At 38.6% G+C, this 22509-nt stretch overlaps 1 protein-coding gene across 3 annotated transcripts in view; it reads left to right on the forward strand.

Moving 5' to 3' along the window:
• NEDD1 (NEDD1 gamma-tubulin ring complex targeting factor) overlaps positions 1-21328 on the forward strand; it is a 52067-nt gene extending 30739 nt beyond the window's left edge. For all 3 annotated transcript variants that reach the window (XM_086400816.1, XM_086400815.1, XM_086400817.1), the window contains 6 exons: positions 5825-5872; positions 7030-7232; positions 8270-8423; positions 9592-9748; positions 19742-19808; positions 20256-21328. In XM_086400816.1, coding sequence (XP_086256942.1) covers positions 5825-5872; positions 7030-7232; positions 8270-8423; positions 9592-9748; positions 19742-19808; positions 20256-20360 — 734 coding nt within the window. In that variant the 3' untranslated portion in view covers positions 20361-21328. The remainder of the gene's footprint in view (positions 1-5824; positions 5873-7029; positions 7233-8269; positions 8424-9591; positions 9749-19741; positions 19809-20255) is intronic.
• The last annotated feature ends 1181 nt before the right edge of the window (positions 21329-22509 follow it).

Consider the following 22509-nt stretch of genomic DNA (forward strand, 5'->3'; position numbering starts at 1 on the left):
ATAATGTTTTTATTCTGGCTATAAGATGTGGATAATAGCTTCAGTCTCATGCTATTCATGACAGTTGCTGATTTTCTCAGTCCCTGAGGTGTTATCTTTCCCTTTGCCCTGAGATTTCAAATGCCATCTTTCTAAAATATATGCTAATAGTTTTCACATGGGAACCAAACAAATCGCTCTCAAGTTAGCCTTTTTAATTTCCACTGAAGTTTCTTCCAGGACATTCTGCTTCCACAGACATTCTTTTACTTGTATTTATTTCTAAGAAAGTCTGCCCCAAATCTTGGATATTTTGATAGGCAGAAAATATCTTCCTAACATAAAAAAAATGTTTCTTTGATTATTAGGAACCGGTATTAAGGGTTTTCATGGAGAAATATGGCTGGGGGTTAGATTGCCTCATCTTTTACACTAACTGTATGAAAGTACCCCCAACACACACACACACACACACACACACACACACACACACACACACTCTTACTCACTCTCCATAGCTAGTAGGTGTTCACACACATACATACTCACCCACTCACTCCCTCTCTCCTCTCCCCACATCACTAGTACGCATTGCCATTAAAAAGAAATAAGCCTAAAAAATGAAACAAAAAAACCTTTGCCAGTTTTTAAACAGGAACATTATGTATCATTGTTGTTTACTTTCTATGAACTAGGCACATGGTTTGGCTGTACTTTTTTTGGTGCTAATGTTCATACTGTTTTCTTTAATGGGATAGTCTCACTACTAACAACAGTTTTATCAACAGTATGGGGTAAATTTCCAGAGGATAATTTGGCAGACATAAATATTCATACTTTTCATACTGTTAATTCCATTTCTATAAATTTACCTTAGAAGATATTCAGAGAAACCCTCAGAGATTTGTGTTTACGGTTTATTTATAATAATGAAAAACAGAAGTGAATCTAAATGTCAGAGGCATCAGTGTGTTTAATTTATTATGTCCACTCATGATCTTGAAGAGGAACTAAAAAGCCTCTTGATGAAAGTGAAAGAGGAGAGTGAAAAAGTTGGTTTGAAGCTCAACATTGAGAAAACGAAGATCATGGCATCTGGTCCCATCACTTCATGGAAATAGATGGGGAAACAGTGTCAGACTTTATTTTTTGGGCTCCAAGATCACTGCGGATGGTGACTGCAGCCATGAAATTAAAAGACGCTTACTCCTTGGAAGGAAAGTTATGACCAACCTGGATAGCATACTGAAAAGCAGAGACATTACTTTGCCAACAAAGGTCCGTCTAGTCAAGGCTATGGTTTTTCCAGTGGTCATGTATGGATGTAAGAGTTGGACTGTGAGGAAAGCTGAGCACCGAAGAATTGATGCTTTTGAACTGTGGTGTTGGAGAAGACTCTTGAGAGTCCCTTGGACTGCACGGAGATCCAAGAGTCCATTCTGGAGGAGATCAGTCCTGGGATTTCTTTGGAAGGAAAGATGCTAAAGCTGAAACTCCAGTACTTTGGCCACCTCATGTGAAGAGTTGACTCATTGGAAAAGACTCTGATGCTGGGATGGATTGGGGGCAGGAGGAGAAGGGACGACAGAGGATGAGATGGCTGGATGGTATCACCGACTCAATGGACATGAGTTTGGGTGAATACGGGAGTCAGTGATGGACAGGGAGGCCTGGCGTGCTGCAATTCATGGGGTCGCAAAGAGTCGGACACGACTGAGCAACTGAACTGAACTGAACTGAACTCATGATCTTATAAAATTTAATTTTTTACTTTAAAATTGTCTTTCAAAATTTTCTTCAAGTGTCTTCTGCCTTACCCTGGCTTGAAAATGACTCCTTAAATTGCCCAAATTCCTACTTCTATCTAATAAAAGAAGAAGGATTCCTTTATTTCAAAATGACGAGAGGTCATACTACATAGTTGAGGGGTTCAGTTCAGTTCAATCGCTGAGTCGTGACTGACTCTTTGCGACCCCATGAATTGCAGCACGCCAGGCCTCCCTGTCCATCACCAACTCCTGGAGTTCACTCAGACTCACGTCCGTCAAGTCAGTGATGCCATCCAGCCATCTCATCCTCTGTCGTCCCCTTTTCCTCCTACCCCCAATTCCTCCCAGCATCAGAGTCTCTTCCAAGGAGTCAACTCTTCGCATGAGGTAGCCAAAGTATTGGAGTTTCAGCTTCAGCATCATTCCTTCCAAAGAAATCCCAGGGCTGATCTCCTTCAGAATGGACTGGTTGGATCTCCGTGCAGTCCAAGGGACTCTCAAGAGTCTTCTCCAATACCACAGTTCAAAAGCATCAATTCTTTGGCGCTCAGCCTTCTTCACAGTCCAACTCTCACATCCATACATGACTACAAGAAAAACCATAGCCTTGACTAGACGGACCTTCGTTGGCAAAGTAATGTCTCTACTTTTGAATATGCTATCTAGGTTGGTCATAACTTTCCTTCCAAGGAGTAAGTATCTTTTAATTTCATGGCTACAGTCACCATTTGCAGTGATTTTGGAGCCCCCCAAAATAGAGTCTGATACTGTTTCCACTGTTTCCCCATCTATTTCCCATGAAGTGATGGGACCAGATGCCATGAGCTTCGTTTTCTGAATGTTGAGCTTTAAGCCAATTTTTTCACTCTCCTCCTTCACGTTCATCAAGAGGCTTTTGAGTTCCTCTTCACTTTCTGCCATAAGGGTGGTGTCATCTGCATATCTGAGGTTATTGATATTTCTCCCGGCAATCTTGATTCCAGTTTGTGTTTCTTGCAGTCCAGCGTTTCTCATGATGTACTCTGCATATAAGTTAAATAAGCAGGGTGACAATATACAGCCTTGACGTACTCCTTTTCCTATTTGGAACCAGTCTGTTGTTCCATGTCCAGTTCTAATGTTGCTTCCTGACCTGCAGATTTCTCAAGAGGCAGGTCAGGTGTTCTGGTATTCCCATCTCTTTCAGAATTTTCCACAGTCTGGTGTGATCCACACAGTCAAAGGCTTTGGCATAATCAATAAAGCATAAATAGATGTTTTTCTGGAACTCTCTTGCTTTTTCCATGATCCAGCAGATGTTGGCAATTTGATCTCTGGTTCTTCTGCCTTTTCTAAAACCAGCTTGAACATCAGGAAGTTTACAGTTCACGTATTGCTGAAGCCTGGCTTGGAGAATTTTAAGCATTACTTTACTAACATATGAGATGAGTGCAATTGTGTGGTAGTTTGAGAATTCTTTGGCATTGCCTTTCTTTGGGATTGGAATGAAAGCTGACCTTTTCCAGTTGTGTGGCCACTGCGGAGTTTTCCAAATTTGCTGGCATATTGAGTGCAGCACTTTCACAGCATCATCTTTCAGGATTTGAAATAGCTCAACTGGAATTCCATCACCTCCACTAGCTTTGTTCATAGTGATGCTTTCTAAGGCCCACTTCACTTCACATTCCAGGATGTCTGGCTTTAGGTCAGTGATCACACCATCGTGATTATCTGGTTCATGAAGATCTTTTTTGTACAGTTCTTCTGTGTATTCTTGCCACCTCTTCTTAATATCTTCTGCTTCTCTTAGGTCCATACCATTTCTGTCCTTTATCAAGCCCATCTTTGCATGAAATGTTCCCTTGGTATCTCTAATTTTCTTGAAGAGATTCCTAGTCTTTCCCATTCTGTTGTTTTCCTCTATTTCTTTGCATTGATCGCTGAGGAAGGCTTTCTTATTTCTTCTTGCTATTCTTTGGAACTCTGCATTCAGATGCTTATATCTTTCCTTATCTCCTTTGCTTTTCACTTTTCTCCTTTTCACAGCTATTTGTAAGGGCTCCCCAGACAGCCATTTTGCTTTTTTGCATTTCTTTTCCATGGGGATGGTCTTGATCCCTGTCTCCTGTACAATGTCACGAACCTCATTCCATAGTTCTTCAGGCACTCTCTCTATCAGATCTAGTCCCTTAAATCTATTTCTCACTTCCACTGTATAATCATAAGGGATTTGATTTAGGTCATACCTGAATGGTCTAGTGGTTTTCCCTACTTTCTTCAATTTAAGTCTGGGTTTGGTAATAAGGAGTTCATGATCGGAGCCACAGTCAGCTCCCGGTCTTGTTTTTGTTGACTGTATATAACTTCTCCATTTTTGGCTGCAAAGAATATAATCAATCTGATTTCAGTGTTGACCATCTGGTGATGTCCATGTGTAGAGTCTTCTCTTGTGTTGTTGGAAGAGGGTGTTTACTATGACCAGTGCATTTTCTTGGCAAAACTCTATTAGTCTTTGCCCTGCTTCATTCCTTATTACATGGCCAAATTTGCCTCTTACTCCAGGTGTTTCTTGACTTCCTACTTTTGCATTCCAGTCCCCTATAATGAAAAGGACATCTTTTTTGGGTGTTAGTTCTAAAAGGTCTTGTAGGTCTTCATAGAACCGTTCAACTTCAGCTTCTTCAGCGTTACTGGTTGGGGCATAGACTTGGATTACTGTGATATTGAATGGTTTGCCTTGGAAATGAACAGAGATTATTCTGTCATTTTTGAGATTGCATCCAAGTACTACATTTCGGACTCTTTTGTTGACCATGATGGCTACTCCATTTCTTCTGAGGGATTCCTGCCCGCAGTAGTAGATATAATGGTCATCTGAGTTAAATTCACCCATGGAAAGATATGGGCAAAGCAGGTAGAAGTGGCTTGGGCTGGAGATCAGAAAGGTTTTGGAGTTTAGTACCCAATTGGGGAGCTTTGTTTATGAGAATCGCTGGAGTAATTTTTAATTTGAATTTAATTTTCTAATTAAAGGGGCTTTTTGGAAGTGTTTGAGTTATAAATAAATCTTATTTAATGGTGTTTGATGGTAAAGTACAGGATATAAACTTCCTTTTAATTGCTTTTGCTGTTTAAAGAAGATATGATTAGAATTTGTGCCATATGCCCTTCCATTTATTAGAGTTTGATATTAATAAGAAAAAATGTGGATACTAAATATAGTACTGGTTTCACTGTCAAGAGGTTTGAATTTTAATCTCTAAGAGTCAGTACTACTTAGGTAAAAGGCTTAATCTTTTTTCCTCAATTTCTTCATTTTTTAAATAATACTTTTGCTTTTATTAGGAAAAAATGAATAACTTCTAAAAATGTGTGTTGTATGATTACTAGATGTAATACACACATGCAGACAGAGATATGAATGAATGGAGATATGGATGAGAGTCCTACTCATGTGATAATCATGTATGATAATTCACTGACCATTTGAATTTCTGGGGAATTTTTAAATGACCTTTCCCCATTTTTATGTTAATCTATTAAAATTGAGATAAGCAGTTTTTGGTTGTTACTTGATAAATGAATAATGAAATATTCTTAAACATATTCTGTCATTGAAAAGATATTGATAAAACCTTATATTTTTAATTAACATTGTGTTGTTTGCAAAATATTTTTACATTATTTCAGTTGATCCTTAAAACAGTTTTCTGAGGTGGTCGGGACATTATCCTCATTATATAGGTACAGAAACTGAAGCATAATTGTATTAAAGTCTTGTCCAAGGTCACAAAACTGTTAAGTGGTACAGGTAGACCTGGATGACAGGTCTTTGGAACCTCCTCCAGTGCTTTTTCTAGTATACCTTGTTGTCTCATTAAATGACTCTATATCATAGAATTATCTTTTCATATTTGCTACTATGCATGAAGGTAAAAGAGTGAAAAGAGAATTTTTAGGAGTACTAGCTTTACCTTCATTTAGATTTTTCTTCATAAAATCATTAGTCTCTGAACTCTTTAGGGAACGGATAGGAAACCTCAATTGTTGTGGCTTCTTTTGCATTTTTTAAATTTTATTTTCTAATTTTATTATAGATGCTGTAGTTAGCAAAGGAGGTGATGAGTCCATCGGCAAAGGAGATGGTAAGAACCGTTGAGAAGTATTTTTTATCAATGTTAAAAGTGATTTTGTGTTATCTACGTCTGTGTAACAAATTACCCCAACATTTTGAAGCTTAAAAGAATATTTATATCATATAATTGTGGGTTAAGAATCCAAGCATGGCTTAGCTGGATGCCTTTGGCATCAGGTATCTCATGATGCTTTAACTAGGGTGTCAACAGGACTACAGTCATCTCAGGGTATGACTGGGCAAGGATCTGCTTCCAAATTCATTCATGTGGCTGTTGGCTAAAGATACCAGTCCTTACTCATGTGGGCAGCTGACAGCATAGCAGCTGACTTCACTCAGAGCTGTTGTGAGATGGAGAGAGCACTCAGGATGGACGCTAAAGGACTTCCCTAGTGGTCCAGTGGTTAAGAATCTGCCTGCCAATGCAGGGGACAAAGGTTTGATCCCTGGTCCAAGAAGATTGCACATACCGCGGAGCATCTAAGCCCGTGCACCACAACTCCTGAAGCCCATGCCTTAGGGCCTATCTGTACGCCTCAACACGAGAAGCCACTGTGGTGAGAAGCACGTGTGCAGTAATGAAGACCCAGCACAGCCCAAAGTAGATAAATAAAATATTTTTTTAAAGATGGAAGCCACAGTATGTTTGAAGTGAGGTCCACTACTTTTGCTATGTGCTCTTTTTTGGAAGCAAGTTCCTAGGTCCAACCCACATTCTAAGGGAGGTGATTATATGAGGCTGTGGATCCTTGGGAGGAGGCAGGGATCTTGAGGAGCCATCTTAGAGACTGTTTACCAAGATCCACCACAGATACATACCAAATTGACAGTTTTATCAAACATTTTTATTGACTAAAACAGTCATCATGCTTTGCAGTTTTTGGCATATCTTCACATACAGTTTCTCTTTTATACCTCATCATTTAGGGCAGTGGATATCATCATTCATACTTACAGATCACTTAAACAGTCACAAACAGTTTTACAACTCTTACCCCAAAAACTCAAATGAAGTAAGGGGTAGAGCTGACAAGTGAACTTGTCTTCTGAATCCAGATCCCATGTCTTCCTACTATATTAACATATCTATTATATTAAGTGCTTTTCTTAAATATGCAAGACTGGGGGACAGTCCATGTAAGTGCTGGCTTTTTTCTTCTTTTTCAGGCCTTGACTTTCTACCACAGTTGAACTCAGTGTTTCCTCCAAGAAAAAATCCAGTAGTTTCAAACACTTCAGTATTGCATTCTAGTCCTCTTAATGTCTTTATGGGGTCTCCTGGGAAAGAAGAAAATGAAAATCACGATCTGACAGCTGAATCTAAGAAAATGTATCTGGGAAAACAGGAATCTAAAGACTCCTTCAAGCAGGTATCTGCCTGTAAATGATATTGAACTCACTGCGTGTGTTTATTACTAGCAAGTATAATACATCTCATCACTAGAAAGCAGGCAGCTGCCACTGGATATGTCCTAATTATTGACAGTGCTGTGCACTTACTAGGTGGAAAATATTCTTAAGTCTTGATGTCACATGCTAAAAACTGAAGAACACTTTTGAAATCTGTCTTTGGATATGTTGGAGGTAACAGCAGGTATAATCTTACACTGTTTTTTCCCTAAGACAAGATACTTGATTTAACTGTCTGTAAGAATATTTTATCCCTGAATTCTTTTAGAATGTATTTCCATTGCAGCACAAAGCACCAAGTTGGTGCTTTTACCCTAAGTCTTAGAGCAAATTGACGGTGCTGAGAATGTGATTCATCATATTACCTTCTGCTGTAATCTAGTAGGATCTGTTGTTTAGTATGTCTATTTTCATACTTATCTTTTAGAATGGTATTGAAAAGATATTTAAGAAATATGAAAATCCTTTGACTTATTTTTCAAATATTCCTGACTAGTTATCACATGAGAGTTTGGGGATTTATTTTTTATTTACTTTTTGGCCTGTGATTGCCATCTTAAATGATATTCAACAGCAGATTCTTAGTAAATAAGCTTTTCCTTGTCATCATCAGAATCATCAAAATTGTTTTTGATTAGTAAAGTTAATTATTTTGCCATGGCCCTAGCAACATTTTCTTTTCTCCTTCAAGATTCCTTTCTGTTCTTCCTTTTTCTGACCCTATTTACTGGGGAAAAATAGAGAAAAGTAGATACAAATTATATGGGTAATATGGATAAAACCAGAATTTTTTAACTTTTGTATTGGGGTATAGCTAATTAACAGTGTTGTGATAGTTTTAGGTGAACAACTGTGCATATATGTGTATCCATTCTCGCCCAAACTCCCCTCCCATCCAGGCTGCCACATAACATTGAACAGAGTTCCATGTGCTTTACAGTAGGTCCTTTGGATAAAACCAGAATTTATATATTAATTATTTATTTTAAATGTGAAGTTTGCAAAGTTGATCTCCGGTGCTGAAACTGGAAATCTAAATGCCTCTCCATCATCTAACCAAACAAGAAGCCCTGAGAAATTTGAAAAGCCAGAAAAAGAAATTGAAGCCCAGTTAATAAATGAACCTCCAGGCAATGGATCCTCAACTCCAAGTAAGAACATAAACTTCTGATGTTTGAGTGTTAAGTTGAAAACTCCCATTATTTAACTTGTAAAGGATAAGTTGACAGTGATCACAGATGAAAAAGTTACAGGAATTTAAAATTTGTGACCCTAGTGCGTGACTCTCTTACTGCTACTGCTAAGTCACTTCAGTCGTGTCTGACTCTGCGACCCCATAGATGGTAGCTCACCAGGCTCCCCCGTCCCTGGGATTCTCCAGGCAAGAACACTGGAGTGGGTTGCCATTTCCCTCTCCAATGCGTAAAGATGAAAAGTGAAAGTGAAGTCGCTCAGTCGTGTCCGACTCTAGTGACCCCATGGACTGACTGCATGCAGCCTACCAGGCTCCTCCGTCCATGGGATTTTCTAGGCAAAAGTACTGGAGTGGGGTGCCATTGCCTTCTCTGGACTCTCTTACTAGAAGACAATAAAACGAAAGGTTAAATTCAACCACATTAATTTGGTATTCTTTGGGTATGAATTTCATTTTCAATCCAATATGTAAGTGTCTTGTCTACTGTGGTACAGATAGGAATATAATATAGGGTCATTAACTACCTGAAAATGTCTTTTTCTTTTTCCATATTAAAGTTCTGTCTATATAGAGTTCATGGCAGAGACCCTAAAAACTTGGTCACATTTAAAGCAATATTAGGTTTAGCGATAGGAGTTATCTATACAAAAGAACTCTTTGTATAGAAGGAGCTCTTTTATATAGATACCTGTATTTTGAGGTTTCTGTGGATATACTGCATTAGCTTAAACTCTAGGGCTTTGCCTGAGAACTACTTTACTCCTATGTCCCTTCTGTTTGTTTCTAATAGTCTTGGTTTATCCAGCAGCTCGTCACATTCATTTTTTGTAAGAGAAAATGGTTCAGCGATCCTTTAAGACTTAATTCCTCTGTCAGATGTTATTACATTAGACAGTTGGCAATTTATCTATATATATGAATGACTTATAGAAGTGACATCATAGAAAGTTTCTAAGACTTGTGTTCCAGACAGTGAATTTTTCTAAATGTCATGGGAGCACTGGCTTTTTTTTTTTTGGTGGGGAGGGGGTGTTGCCAGTTTTTCAGGCTTTCTCATGCTGAATCATATTTGATGTCTCTTAGTCCAAGCTGACTATTAATATTTTCTCAAATTTTTATTTCAGATCCAAAGATAGCATCCTCTGTCACTGCTGGAGTTGCTGGTTCACTATCAGAAAAAATCGTTGATACCATTGGAAATAGTCGGCCAAATGCACCGCTGTCATCTGTTCAGATCCGTTTTATTCAGAACATGATACAGGAAACTCTGGATGACTTTAGGTAATTGGGAAATTACTCTTTCTATCTAGACTTCGACTAGCTTTTATTGTTAGGTGTAAAACCGTACCTATGAGTAATGGTGGTGGTGACTACTTTAGCCTAGGTTCTAGGATCTGTAAAAACGTAGAAGACATGATGAGTTTTGTGACTCTTTAAGTGCCGAGTTTATTTTCTATCAGCTAGGGAAAGGCACGTTTCCCTGGGGCAGTTAACAGAGGACTTGAAAGTGTGGCAGCTAGCTGCCACTGTGAATTTTTTTATCATTAAAATGTGGACAGATTCTGATAGGCTCAAATGGGATTCCTACAGTATTTATAGACTGCCTGTTAACTATGCTATGTGCAGTAATATGGTAGAGAAAGACATTTTTAAAGGAATTCTGAATATTTTCAAATAGAATGTGTCAGAATATACCTGGTGGCTCAGACGGTAAAGAATCTGACCCCAGTACAGGAGACCCAGGTTCGATCCCTGGATCAGGAAGAACCCCTGGAGAAGGGAACGGCTACCCACTCCAGTGTTCTTGCCTAGAGAATTTCATGGCCAGAGGAGCCTGGTGGGCTACAGTTGATGGGATCACAGAGAGTTGGACTCAACTGAGCAACTAACACACACAGAGAACATTAACACAGAATTTTTAAAAGTTCTTGCCTGGATCTGTCCTTGTCTTCTCATTCTGAATTTTGAACATTGTAAGAATGTTCTAGAATGTTAGTTCCTTTTACGTGTCTTCTCAATATATTTTGAAAGCTCTTTTCAATTATCAGAATCTTTTTGCGTTTTTTTTTCCCTTTCTGACCTTTACTTACTTAGTACTCTTGCTCAGATTTGGGATATCATGAGCAAGAATGTTGGAGAAGATGTGCAGTTTTTGTTGTTACATGTTTCTTTTTAATGTTAAAAATGTTTTGAAAAAAAAATTAAATGTTAAATATATTTCTAAAGAAAAATAATCAATTTGACTTTTTTAATTAATTAATTTATTAATTTAAATGGGAGGATAATTACTTTACACTATCATGGTAGTTTTTGCCATACATGAATCCTGGAGAAGGAAATGGCAACCCAGTCTAGTACTCTTGCCTAGAGAATTCCGTGGACAGAGGAGCCTGGTGGGCTGCTGTCCATGGGGTCACACAGAGTCAGACACAACTGAAGCGACTTAGCATAGATGCATACATTGGAGACAACCCACTCCAGTATTCTTGCCTGGAGAATCCCAGGGATCCCAGGGGCTGCCTCGTGGGCTGCCGTCTATGGGGTCACACAGAGTCAGACATAACTGAAGTGACAGCAGCAGCAGCAGCAACATGAATCAGCCACGGGTGCACATGTGTCCCCCCATCCTGAACCCCCCTCCCACCTTCCTCCCTACTCCATCCCTCTGGGTTGTCCCAGATCACTGGCTTTGAGTACCCTGCTTCATGCATCAAACTTGCACTGGTCATCCATTTTACATATGGTACTATACATGTTTCAATGGTTTTCTCTCAAATCATCCCATCCTCGCCTTCTCCCACATAGTCCAAAAGTCTGTTCTTTATATCTGTGTCTCTTTTGCTATCTTGCATATAGGGTCATCGTTACAGTCTTTCTGAATTCCACATATATGTGTTAATATACTGTATTGGTGTTTCTCTTTCTTCACTCTGTATAATAGGCTCCAGTTTCATCCACCTCATCAGAATGGACTTAAATGTGTTCCTTTTTATAGCTGAGTAATATTCCATTGTGTATATGTACCACAGCTTCCTTATCCTTTCATCTGCTGATGGACATCTAGGTTGCTTCCATGTCCAGGCTATTGTAAACAGTGCTGCGATGAACATTGGGGTACATGTGTCTCTTTCAATTCTGGTTTCCTCATTGTGTATGCCTAGCAGTGGGATTGCTGGGTCGTATGGCAGTTCTGTTTCCAGTTTTTTTAAGGAAATCTCCACATTGTTCCCCATAGTGGCTGTACTAATTTGCATTCCCACCAACAGTGTAAGAGGGTTCCCTTTTCTCCATACCCTCTCCAATATTTATTGTTTGTAGACTTTGATAGCAGCCATTCTGACCGGCGTGAGATGATACCTCATTGTGGTTTTGATTTGCATTTCCATGATAATGAATGATGTTGAGCATCTTTTCATGTGTTTATTAGCCATCTGTACGTCTTCTTTGGAGAAATGTCTATTTAGTTCTTTTGCCCACTTTTTGATTGGGTTGTTCATTTTCTTGTATCATTTTGACATTTATAATGTGCCTCGTATGTATTGGTACTGAGGATACAAAAACAGGTGATCTGCCCACAAAGACATTATAGTTTAATTAAGACAGGTATAGTGTGTCCTGCTGTGATGTGTGTTTCTTTGATGTGAAGTAACTCATTTGTAAATAGGGCAGCGATGATAGTATGATGAGGAAGTTTTCTTGGTTTGTGTAACAGCTGTCAAAACAAAGAACATGAACACAGGTAAAGGCTGCAAGCCACCTGTCTATGTCCATCTCTTTCTCTTCCCTTCCTCTTAACTTGATTTGGCTATGTGCTGTGTGTTAAGAAGTGCTTATTTTGTGATTTTTTTCCTCATCTTTGGGCATTTTATTTTTGCCTTCATGCTTGAGAGCCCCAGTCCTTTCTCTTATCTTCTTTCCCCTTTTATCAAGTAACCCTCACTTTTTTTTAGGGTAAAATCTTTGATTATTCAATATTTAAGCTGTGCTAGTATTTTTATTAGGATTTAATTGTTTCTGTTAGCACTCTGGTTGCAAAGTTTGTATAGATTTTGAGTGATCTTCCAGAGTTCTTTTCCTTTAAATTGTGTTCTTTTCTTTTTTTTTTTCAGTGTTATGGTAAGAATACTTGCTATGAGATCTACTCTCTTGGAACTTCAAGTGTATAGCATAATGGTATTGTTAACTGTAGACACAGTGTTGCACAGCAGGCCTCTTGAACTTACTCATTTTGTGAAACTGAAATTTTCTGTTCCTCAATTAGCATCTCTCTGTTTCCCCTTCTCCCCAGCCCCAACACCCATCATCCTGTTCCTTGCTTCCATGAGTTTTATTCGATATCTCATGACTATTTTATTAGACATCTCATGCACACGGGATTATGCAGTATTTGTGTTTCTGTGTCTGGCTTATTTCACTTAGTTAGCATTGTGTCCTCCAGGTTCATGCGTGTTGTCACATGTCACAATTTCTTTCTGTTTTAAGGCTGAATATTCTGTTATATGCACATACCACATTTAAAAAAATCTGGTCCTATTATTTTCCATACATAGTTTTTAAAAATATGAGCTATTTCAGGAATGTGTCTGTGGGGAAAAAAATAGCAGAATTGTCTGGATACAGCTGTAATATAATGTGGAACAAAACAGTTGTTGAAAACACAGAAAGGGAGCAGTTACATTGGGGCAAATTTAGAAAGAAATCACTGTCCTGCCTTCAGCTTTCAGCTTGCGTTGTGTGCCTGTACCTAGGGAGTGAGGGCGGCTAGGGGCCCCTCTCCACTCTTCTTCCCCTCCGCCACCCATAGGCAGCCTCTGCTTAGAAACCTGGTGAGGACCCGGAATGACTCAGAGGATTTCTGTAAATTCAGTTGCTCTTACTTCAGCCTTTAGTAGGTCTTGCCAGCCAGACCTTACTTAGAACAAGCTACAGATGGGGCTGTCTGCTAGCTGTTCCCCCTCAGCCTGGAGGCCGCCTTTTCCGTGACGGCCTTCATGCTTCAGGGGTTCTCCTCTGCTGCCCTAAGTCTTCACCAGGCTCTGTGCATCTGTGCCCCAGGGGCACTGTCTCTGAGCCCTCCTGCTTTGCCCCTAATTTTTACAGAGCATTCAGTGAAGGCCTATGGTGAAAAGTTGTTGAGTGAATGGAGACTTTACATTTGGCTGGGATTCCCTTGGGATTCTAAGCTTGTGGCAGTCTTCACTTGGCCTTTAAAAATCTAGAGAAGTTTCATCTAGTTCTCTTTACCCTGTCAGTGGCAGCTTTCTTCACACACTGCTCTTGTCAAGGATGAAAACAATTGTGGGTCTCTCTTCTTCTGGAGGGACTCACCATTTTCTGGATTTAAATTCACTTAGATTTCTTTGTACTCAAAGTTGAATTTATTTTGAAATGTGTGATTTTATAGGTTATCTGGCTGCTGCTCATTATTAGAGTTGGAGAGCTTACATCCTAAGCAGAAGCCTGCAGGTTTACTTCTGTTGTCTTTCAAGATTTAAGTTTCCTCTAGCAAGCAAATCACTTCCTGGGTTTTTAGTTTGTTTCTGGTTTTTTGTCTTGGTGGGTTCTGAGCTTTAAACCTCCAATTCTAAAGCATCACAAGGCCTCCCAGATCCTTTCCTCCTCTTTAGCGGCCACTTTATGTTTGGTTTCCTGCCATCTAACTTCAGTACAGGCACAGCTTAGGAGTCAAAGATGTCTTGAGGGGAGACTGCACAGTTTCAGGTTTATTTTCTACTGATACCCCCTTCCCAGAAACCTTGCAGCTCTGGCTGCCTTGGGAGTTCTGAATTCTAATACTCCCCAACCCAGTGAGACTGTCTCAGACTCTGGGCCACTGCTTTCCTCCCCGTCTCTTTTCCCCGTACTGTGGAATCAGCTCATCCCCCAGAGGTGAACAGAGGTAGTTGTGAAGCTTACCTAGTAGATCCCCTTGTTTACAAGACTGTAAAGCTACCAGCCCTGGTTACCTTAGTGGTTCTATGATGCCTTCACTTCTTGTTTTTGTTACTTTGTGTTTTCAATACAGCATTTGTCATAGTTAAAAACAGAAGAGAAACTTTTTAAAAAGTACTTGTAATTGTTGCGATAGAAAAAATAAGATTCTTGGGAGGATATCTAAGGATGGTAAAGATCTGTATAGAAAAACATTTAAAAATGTATTCAGTTCAGTTCAGTTGCTCAGTCATGTCCGACTCTTTGCGACCCCATGAATTGCAGCACGCCAGGTCTCCCTGTCCATCACCAACTCCCTGATTTCACTGAGACTCACGTCCGTCAAGTCAGTGATGCCATCCAGCCATCTCATCCTCTGTCGTCCCCTTCTCCTCCTGCCCCCAATTCCTCCCAGCATCAGAGTCTTTTCCAGTGAGTCAACTCTTCGCATGAGGTGGCCAAAGTACTGGAATTTCAGCTTTAGCATCATTCCTTCCAAAGAACACCCAGGGCTGATCTCCTTTAGAATGGACTGGTTGGATCTCCTTGCAGTCCAAGGGACTCTCAGGAGTCTTCTCCAACACCACAGTTCAAAAGCATCAGTTCTTCGGCGCTCAGCTTTCTTCACAGTCCAACTCTCACATCCATACATGACCACAGGAAAAACCATACCTTGACTAGACGGACCTTTGTTGGCAAAGTAATGTCTCTGCTTTTGAATACGCTATCTAGGTTGGTCATAACTTTCCTTCCAAGGAGTAAGCATCTTTTAATTTCATGGCTGCAGTCACCATCTGCAGTGATTTTGGAGCCCAGAAAAATAAAGTCTGACACTGTTTCCACTGTTTCCCCATCTATTTCCCATGAAGTGATGGGAGCAGATGCCATGATCTTTGTTTTCTGAATGTTGAGCTTTAAGCCAACTTTTTCACTCTCCTCTTTCACTTTCATCAAGAGGCTTTTTAGTTCCTCTTCACTTTCTGCCATAAGGGTGGTGTCATCAGAATACCTGAGGTTATTGATATTTCTCCCGGCAATCTTGATTCCAGCTTGTGCTTCTTCCAGCCCAGCGTTTCTCATAATGTACTCTGCATATAAGTTAGGTGACAATATACAGCCTTGACGTACTCCTTTTTCTATTTGGAATCAGTCTGTTGTTCCATGTCCAGTTCTAACTGTTGCTTCCTGTCCTGCATATAGGTTTCTCAAGAGGCAGGTCAGGTGGTCTGTTATTCCCATCTCTTTCAGACTTTTCCACAGTCTGTTGTGATCCACACAGTCAAAGGCTTTGGCATAGTCAATAAAGCAGAAGTAGATGTTTTTCTGGAACTCTCTTGCTTTTTCGATGATCCAGCAGATGTTGGCAATTTTATCTCTAGTTCCTGTGCCTTTTCTAAAACCAGCTTGAACATCAGGAAGTTCACGGTTCACGTATTGCTGAAGCCTGGCTTGGAGAATTTTGAGCATTACTTTACTAACAAGTGAGATGAGTGCAATTGTGCAGTAGTTTGAGCATTCTTTGGCATTGCCTTTCTTTGGGATTGGAATGAAAACTGACCTTTTCCAGTGTGTGGCCACTGTGGAGTTTTCCAAATTTGCTGGCATATTGAGTGCAGCACTTTCACAGCATCATCTTTCAGGATTTGAAATAGCTCAACTGGAATGCCATCACCTCCACTAGCTTTGTTTGTAGAGATGCTTTCTAAGGCCCGCTTCACTTCACCTTCCAGGATGTCTGGCTCTAGATGAGTGATCATACCATTGTGATTATCTTGGTCATGAAGATCTTTATTGTACAATTCTTCTGTGTATTCTTGCCACATCTTCTTAATATCTTCTGCTTCTGTTAGGTTCATACCATTTCTGTCCTTTATCAAGCCCATCTTTGTATGAAATGTTCCCTTGGTATCTCTAATTTTCTTGAAGAGATCTCTAGTCTTTCCCATTCTGTTGTTTTCCTCTATTTCTTCGCATTGACTGCTGAGGAAGGCTTTTATCTCTTCTTGGTATTCTTTGGAACTCTGCATTCAGATGCTTATATCTTTCCTTATCTCCTTTGCTTTTCGCTTTTCTCCTTTTCACAGCTATTTGTAAGGGCTCCCCAGACAGCCATTTTGCTTTTTTGCATTTCTTTTCCATGGGGATGGTCTTGATCCCTGTCTCCTGTACAATGTCACGAACCTCATTCCATAATTCATCAGGCACTCTGTCTATCAGATCTAGTCCCTTAAATCTATCTCTCACTTCCACTGTATAATCATAAAGGATTTGATTTAGGTCATACCTGAATGGTCTAGTGGTTTTTCCTACTTTCTTCAATTTAAGTCTGAATATGGCAATAAGGAGTTCATGATCGGAGGCACAGTCATCTCCCGGTCTTGTTTTTGCTATGTAGAGCTTCTCCATCTTTGGCTGCAAAGAATATAATCAATCTGATTTCAGTGTTGACCATCTGGTGATGTCCATGTGTAGAGTCTTCTCTTGTGTTGTTGGAAGACGGTGTTTGCTGTGACCAGTGCATTTTCTTGGCAAAACTCTATTAGTCTTTGCCCTGCTTCATTGCTTATTCCAAGGCCAAACTTGCCTGTTACTCCAGGTGTTTCTTGACTTCCTACTTTTGCATTCCAGTCCCCTGTAATGAAAAGGACATCTTTTTTGGGTGTTAGTTCCAAAAGGTCTTGTAGGTCTTCATAGCACCGTTCAACTTCAGCTTCTTCAGTGTTACTGGTTGGGGCATAGACTTGGATTACCGTGATATTGAATGGATTGTCTTGGAAACAAACAGAGATCATTCTGTCGTTTTTGAGATTGCATCCAAGTACTGCATTTCGGACTCTTTTGTTGACCATGATGGCTACTCCATTATTTAACTCAAAAATGTATTAGAAAGCACTAACAAATACATGGGAAGATACTGTGAAGCTATCAGTTCTTTTAAATTGGTCTACAAGGTTGAATACAATTCCAATCAAATACCAGCTGGGTTTTTTGGAATAAGATGATAATTCCAAAATGTATATGAAACATGGAAGATCTGGAAATAACCAAGGCACCAGAGAAGAATAAGGTTGAAGGGGACTAGTTTGTCAGATAGATAAGCTATAATTAAAACAGTGTAGCATTAGCACAGAGTGGACAGATTTTTCAAAGCAATCAAATGTATCCCGAAGAAGCATATATGTATCCCATATATACATATATGTGGAAATGTGATATATCACAGAGGAAATGTATAGATCCCTGTTCCATTTATTTAAAAAATCAGTTCCATACAGAGTAAAAGTTTAAATAGAAATGGAAAAAGTTTAGGCATTGTAGAAGAATTTATATATGATTTCGGGTTTAGAAAGTTACTTAAATATAAGAGGGTACACTACCTATAAAAATAGATTGGTAAATTTACATTAATATTAGGTTAGTAAATTTGAGAATGTCAGTAGGAAGTGTTCATCCAGGACACCATTAATAAAATGAAAAGACAAAAGGTATCTGCTGCTAAGTCACTTCAATCGTGTCCGACTCTGTGTGACCCCATAGACTGCAGCCCACCAGGCTCCCCCATCCCTGGGATTCTCCAGGCAAGAACACTGGAGTGGGTTGCTATTTCCTTCTCCAGTGCATGAAAGTGAAAAGTGAAAGTGAAGTCGCTCAGCCGTGTCCGACTCTTAGCGACCCCATGGACTGCAGCCTTCCAGGCTCCTCCATCCATGGGATTTTCCAGGCAAGAGTACTGGAGTGGGGTGCCGTTGCCTTCTCTGAAGGATATCTGCAGTACTCATATAACCAATAGAGAATCAGATTATATAAAGAACTGTTATGAATAATTTCTTTTAAAAAGACATTGAATAGAACAATAGTTTAAAGACACAGACAAGCATTTCACTGAAGAATAGTATGAACATAAGGAAAGTTGCTCAACCCTGAAAATTAACCAGAGAACTGAAAATGCAATTGGTTACCATTTCACACCCAGTATATGGAAACACATTTGTAAAAAGTCTGGCAACACCAAGTCTTGGTGTGGATGTAGAGCTAGAGGAACTCTTTATTCTGATGATGAGCATGTCCATTAATACTACCACTTCGTAAAATAATTTCTATTATTTTGTAAGTTTGAACACTGTACCTTTCGATCATACCTGTGACTCAGCACATCTTGGATATATTATCTACAGAAATTGGCACATGTGGGTTGGAAGACATATACATTATTGTTTATAGCAACATTTTAATAATAAACACTTAAAAACAGTTCAATTTGACAGAAGAATATACACTAGTACAGATCAATGAATTATAGATAAATAGAATATGACCTTGAAAGCATGATACTGGATTATTTTTAACTGTACACTAAAGGCTACATAGGATATGGTACCCTTTTTATAATGCTCAAAAGTAAGCATAACAAAAATACATTGACTACAGATTCTATGTTATGTAAAAATATATAAATACATATATATATATATATTTTAAAAAACATATCTTTGCTCAAACAAATTTGAGAGAGTAGTGACTTCTTTCTTGGACTTCTCTCAAGAGTTAAGTGAGGAGCACCACAGGAAGCTTCTGTGATTTTCTTTATGTTCTAGCCCATAATTTCTGTGGCAGGTGACACACAGATATTCCTTTTATTATTTCATAACTTTTATGCGTTCTCTTTCTTTTTGGCCATGCCACATGGCTTGTGGGATCTTAGTTCCCCAACCAGGGATTGAACCCTAGCCATGGACATGAAAGCCCAGAGTCCTGACCACTGGGTCACCTTGGAATTCCCACTCATGGTTTTGCAGGCATGACTTAATTGCGTTTTATTGAATAAACCTCTGTTATAAATAGGCTCTTTGCTTTCTGCTGGAAGTTTTTTTTTTTTTTTTAATAGCTTAAACATTGGTAATAGTTAAACATTGTAACCTAGAGCATTGTCTGTATTTCCTTGTAATATAAACCTGTGTCTTTCCTTAATGATGATTTCTGTATTAAGGAATGTAGTGTAATGAGAGTTCCGGAGGTAGACAGCCGAGTTTATATCCTAGCTCGAACATATACTAGTTGTGTGACTTTGGTTGAGTTACAACTTCTCTGTGACTCAGCTACATGGGTAAAATAGAGGTAGTAATTCTACCTAGTTGTTAAGATTAAATGAGTTCTTACATCTGAAGTACAAGACACAGAGCCTAGCACATAGTACATAAATACTAGGTGCCCTGGCATTTTTACTGTTATTATAATAATTGTTAATAGTAATGTGAAATAATAAGAGTATAGTCATTTTCTTGAGTGATTCTAGAATTGGTAAAACTGTTCTAATTCTAATAAATATTGTATGTTCTCCCCTAGAGAAGCATGCCATAGGGACATTGTGAATTTACAAGTGGAGATGATTAAACAGTTTCATATGCAACTGGTATGTATTGACATGTTTTATTGTAAGTGAGCATAGCAGTGGATCTAAAAAGTCCATGAAAGGGTGACGTATTCTTACTTAGTTATATCTAATTGCTAAGAAATAAAAGAGTGTTTTAGAAATTTAGTAAATAAAATAGATTTTAACTAGTCACCCTTCTTTATAACCTATGATAGTTAAGGCTACTTTTTCACAGCTATTTTTTTTTTTTTTTGGCAGTAAGTAAGCAAAAACCTTTCCAAATGTGGAAATGTAAGCTTTCCAAATATGTAAATTTTACCAGTGCTCTTTCATTTATATTAGCAAAGTAGTAAGGGTGGTTAAATTGAAAAAAAAAATTACTCAGTTAATTGAACATGAGAAAAATGATAGCTGAAAATGCGTAAAGCAGTGTCAAATAAATGTAAAATGCCAGTAATTAAAAAAAATTTTTTTCCCCTTTTCTAGAATGAAATGCACTCTTTGTTGGAAAGATACTCAGTGAATGAAGGTTTAGTGGCAGAAATTGAAAGACTACGAGAAGAAAACAAAAGACTGCGGGCACACTTTTGAAATTTCAGTGAATACTTTGATGTTTTGTAATTTGGGAAGGTTCTGACACACAGAACTACATGAAATCAGTATTGTTTTCATAACCTCTGGGAGAAAAAATTTTTTTCAGTAAAAGGGTGATGGGATTTTATACCAATCACTATTTCATCTTTTCTGTCAAATATATTTATATTTTTATATTAAAAACTGTACACTATGTCATCTGCCTGAGAGGAAAGCCAGCAGAATCTTTATTTTATGAAAGCTTTAGCTATACACTAAGTGCCCTTTTTCATGAAAAAATTGTGCAAAAAAATAGGTTATGTATGTTTTTTAATCATCCTTTCTAAACATAATATTTTTGGTTGACAGTTGCCTTCCAAATTTTTTTGGATGTTTAATGATTAAAGAGTTTGATATACCTTCTATTTTTATGGAGAACATAAGTTTAATTGGTGTTTTGTGTTTCTAAGCAATTGACTAATAAAACACAAAGTTGGTTAGTAATTATTTTGTTAACTTGGTGAAGTCAAGTATAACTATTATTTATTACTTGTACATTTGATAAGAAAATTTTCAGATTTTGAATTGCACAGATCACATTATATCTATTGCATTACTTTTCTATACTTCTAACTGGTCTCTACTCTGGTTGATATTTTTTTGTAGTTAACTTTACCTATGAAAACTTTTAAGGGTTTATAAGACTCAACCAGAACTGCATATCTGGTGATTATCTCATTAATTAACAGCATAAAATTTATACTATAATGTTTCAGTCAATATAATTCCACTTAATAATTAGTGAAAATTTCATATTATCCTAAGTATTACAGTATTAGTCCATTTTTTTCTTCTCCTAAATGAGGTGTGGTTTATTTTGTTCTGTGGTTTATATCATTAACTTTCTTTAATTCTTTTTTGTGCTGTGTGTAATATTTTTATATTATTGACCCACTATAAAATAAATAAAAATTAAAAAAAAAAAACAGTAAGGTTAATTGTCAAAAGAATATACACCTCTTTGACAATATGTGAATATTGCATGGTGTGATCTACATTTTTAGTGGTATAAGATTAAGAGGGCAGCTGGCTTATTTACCTCTTGTAGTCTCTTGTCCCAAAGATTTAAACTATACCTTGTATATAGCACTCCTGCTCAATTTTAACTTTTGAGATGAAAGTATTTACTAAAATAAAAAAGAAGTCTAGCTGGATTACTAACTTTTTCCTTCCAGGTGATGAAAGATTTTAAGGATATATTACAGTTCAGTTCAGTTCAGTTCAGTCTCTCAGTTGTGTCCGACTCTTTGTGACCCCATGAATAGCAGCATGCCAGGCCTCCCTATCCATCACCAACTCCCGGAGTTCACTCAGACTCACGTCTATCTAATCGGTGATGCCATCCAGCCGTCTCATCCTCTGTCGTCCCCTTCTCCTGCCCCCAATCCCTCCCAGCATCAGAGTCTTTTCCAGTGAGTCAACTCTTCGTATGAGGTGGCCAAAGTACTGGGGTTTCAGCTTTAGCATCATTCCTTCCAAAGAACACCCAGGGCTGATCTCCTTCAGAATGGACTGGTTGGATCTCCTTGCAGTCCAAGGGACTCTCAAGAGTCTTCTCCAACACCACAGTTCAAAAGCATCAATCCTTTGTCGCTCAGCTTTCTTCACAGTCCAACTCTCACATCCATACATGACCACTGGAAAAACCATAGCCTTGACTAGACGGACCTTTGTTGGCAAAGTAATGTCTCTGCTTTTGAATATGCTGTTTAGGTTGGTCATAACTTTCCTTCCAAGGAGTAAGCTTCTTTTAATTTCATGGCTGCAGTCACCATCTGTAGTGATTTTGGAGCCCAGAAAAATAAAGTCTGACACTGTTTCCACTGTTCCTTCCCATGAAGTGATGGGACCAGATGCCATGATCTTTGTTTTCTGAATGTTGAGCTTTAAGCCAACTTTTTCACTCTCCTCTTTCAGTTTCATCAAGAGGCTTTTTAGTTCCTCTTCACTTTCTGCCATAAGGGTGGTGTCATCTGCATATCTGAGGTTATTGATATTTCTCCTGGCAATCTTGATTCCAGCTTGTGCTGCTTCCAGCCCAGCATTTCTCATGATGTACTCTGCATATAAGTTAAATAAGCAGGGTGACAATATACAGCCTTGACGT

The sequence above is a fragment of the Bos grunniens genome, chromosome 5 (assembly GCF_055505025.1).
Source record: "Bos grunniens cultivar Pamir isolate PY7600 chromosome 5, Bosgru_T2T1.0, whole genome shotgun sequence".
Lineage (NCBI taxonomy): Eukaryota > Metazoa > Chordata > Mammalia > Artiodactyla > Bovidae > Bos > Bos grunniens.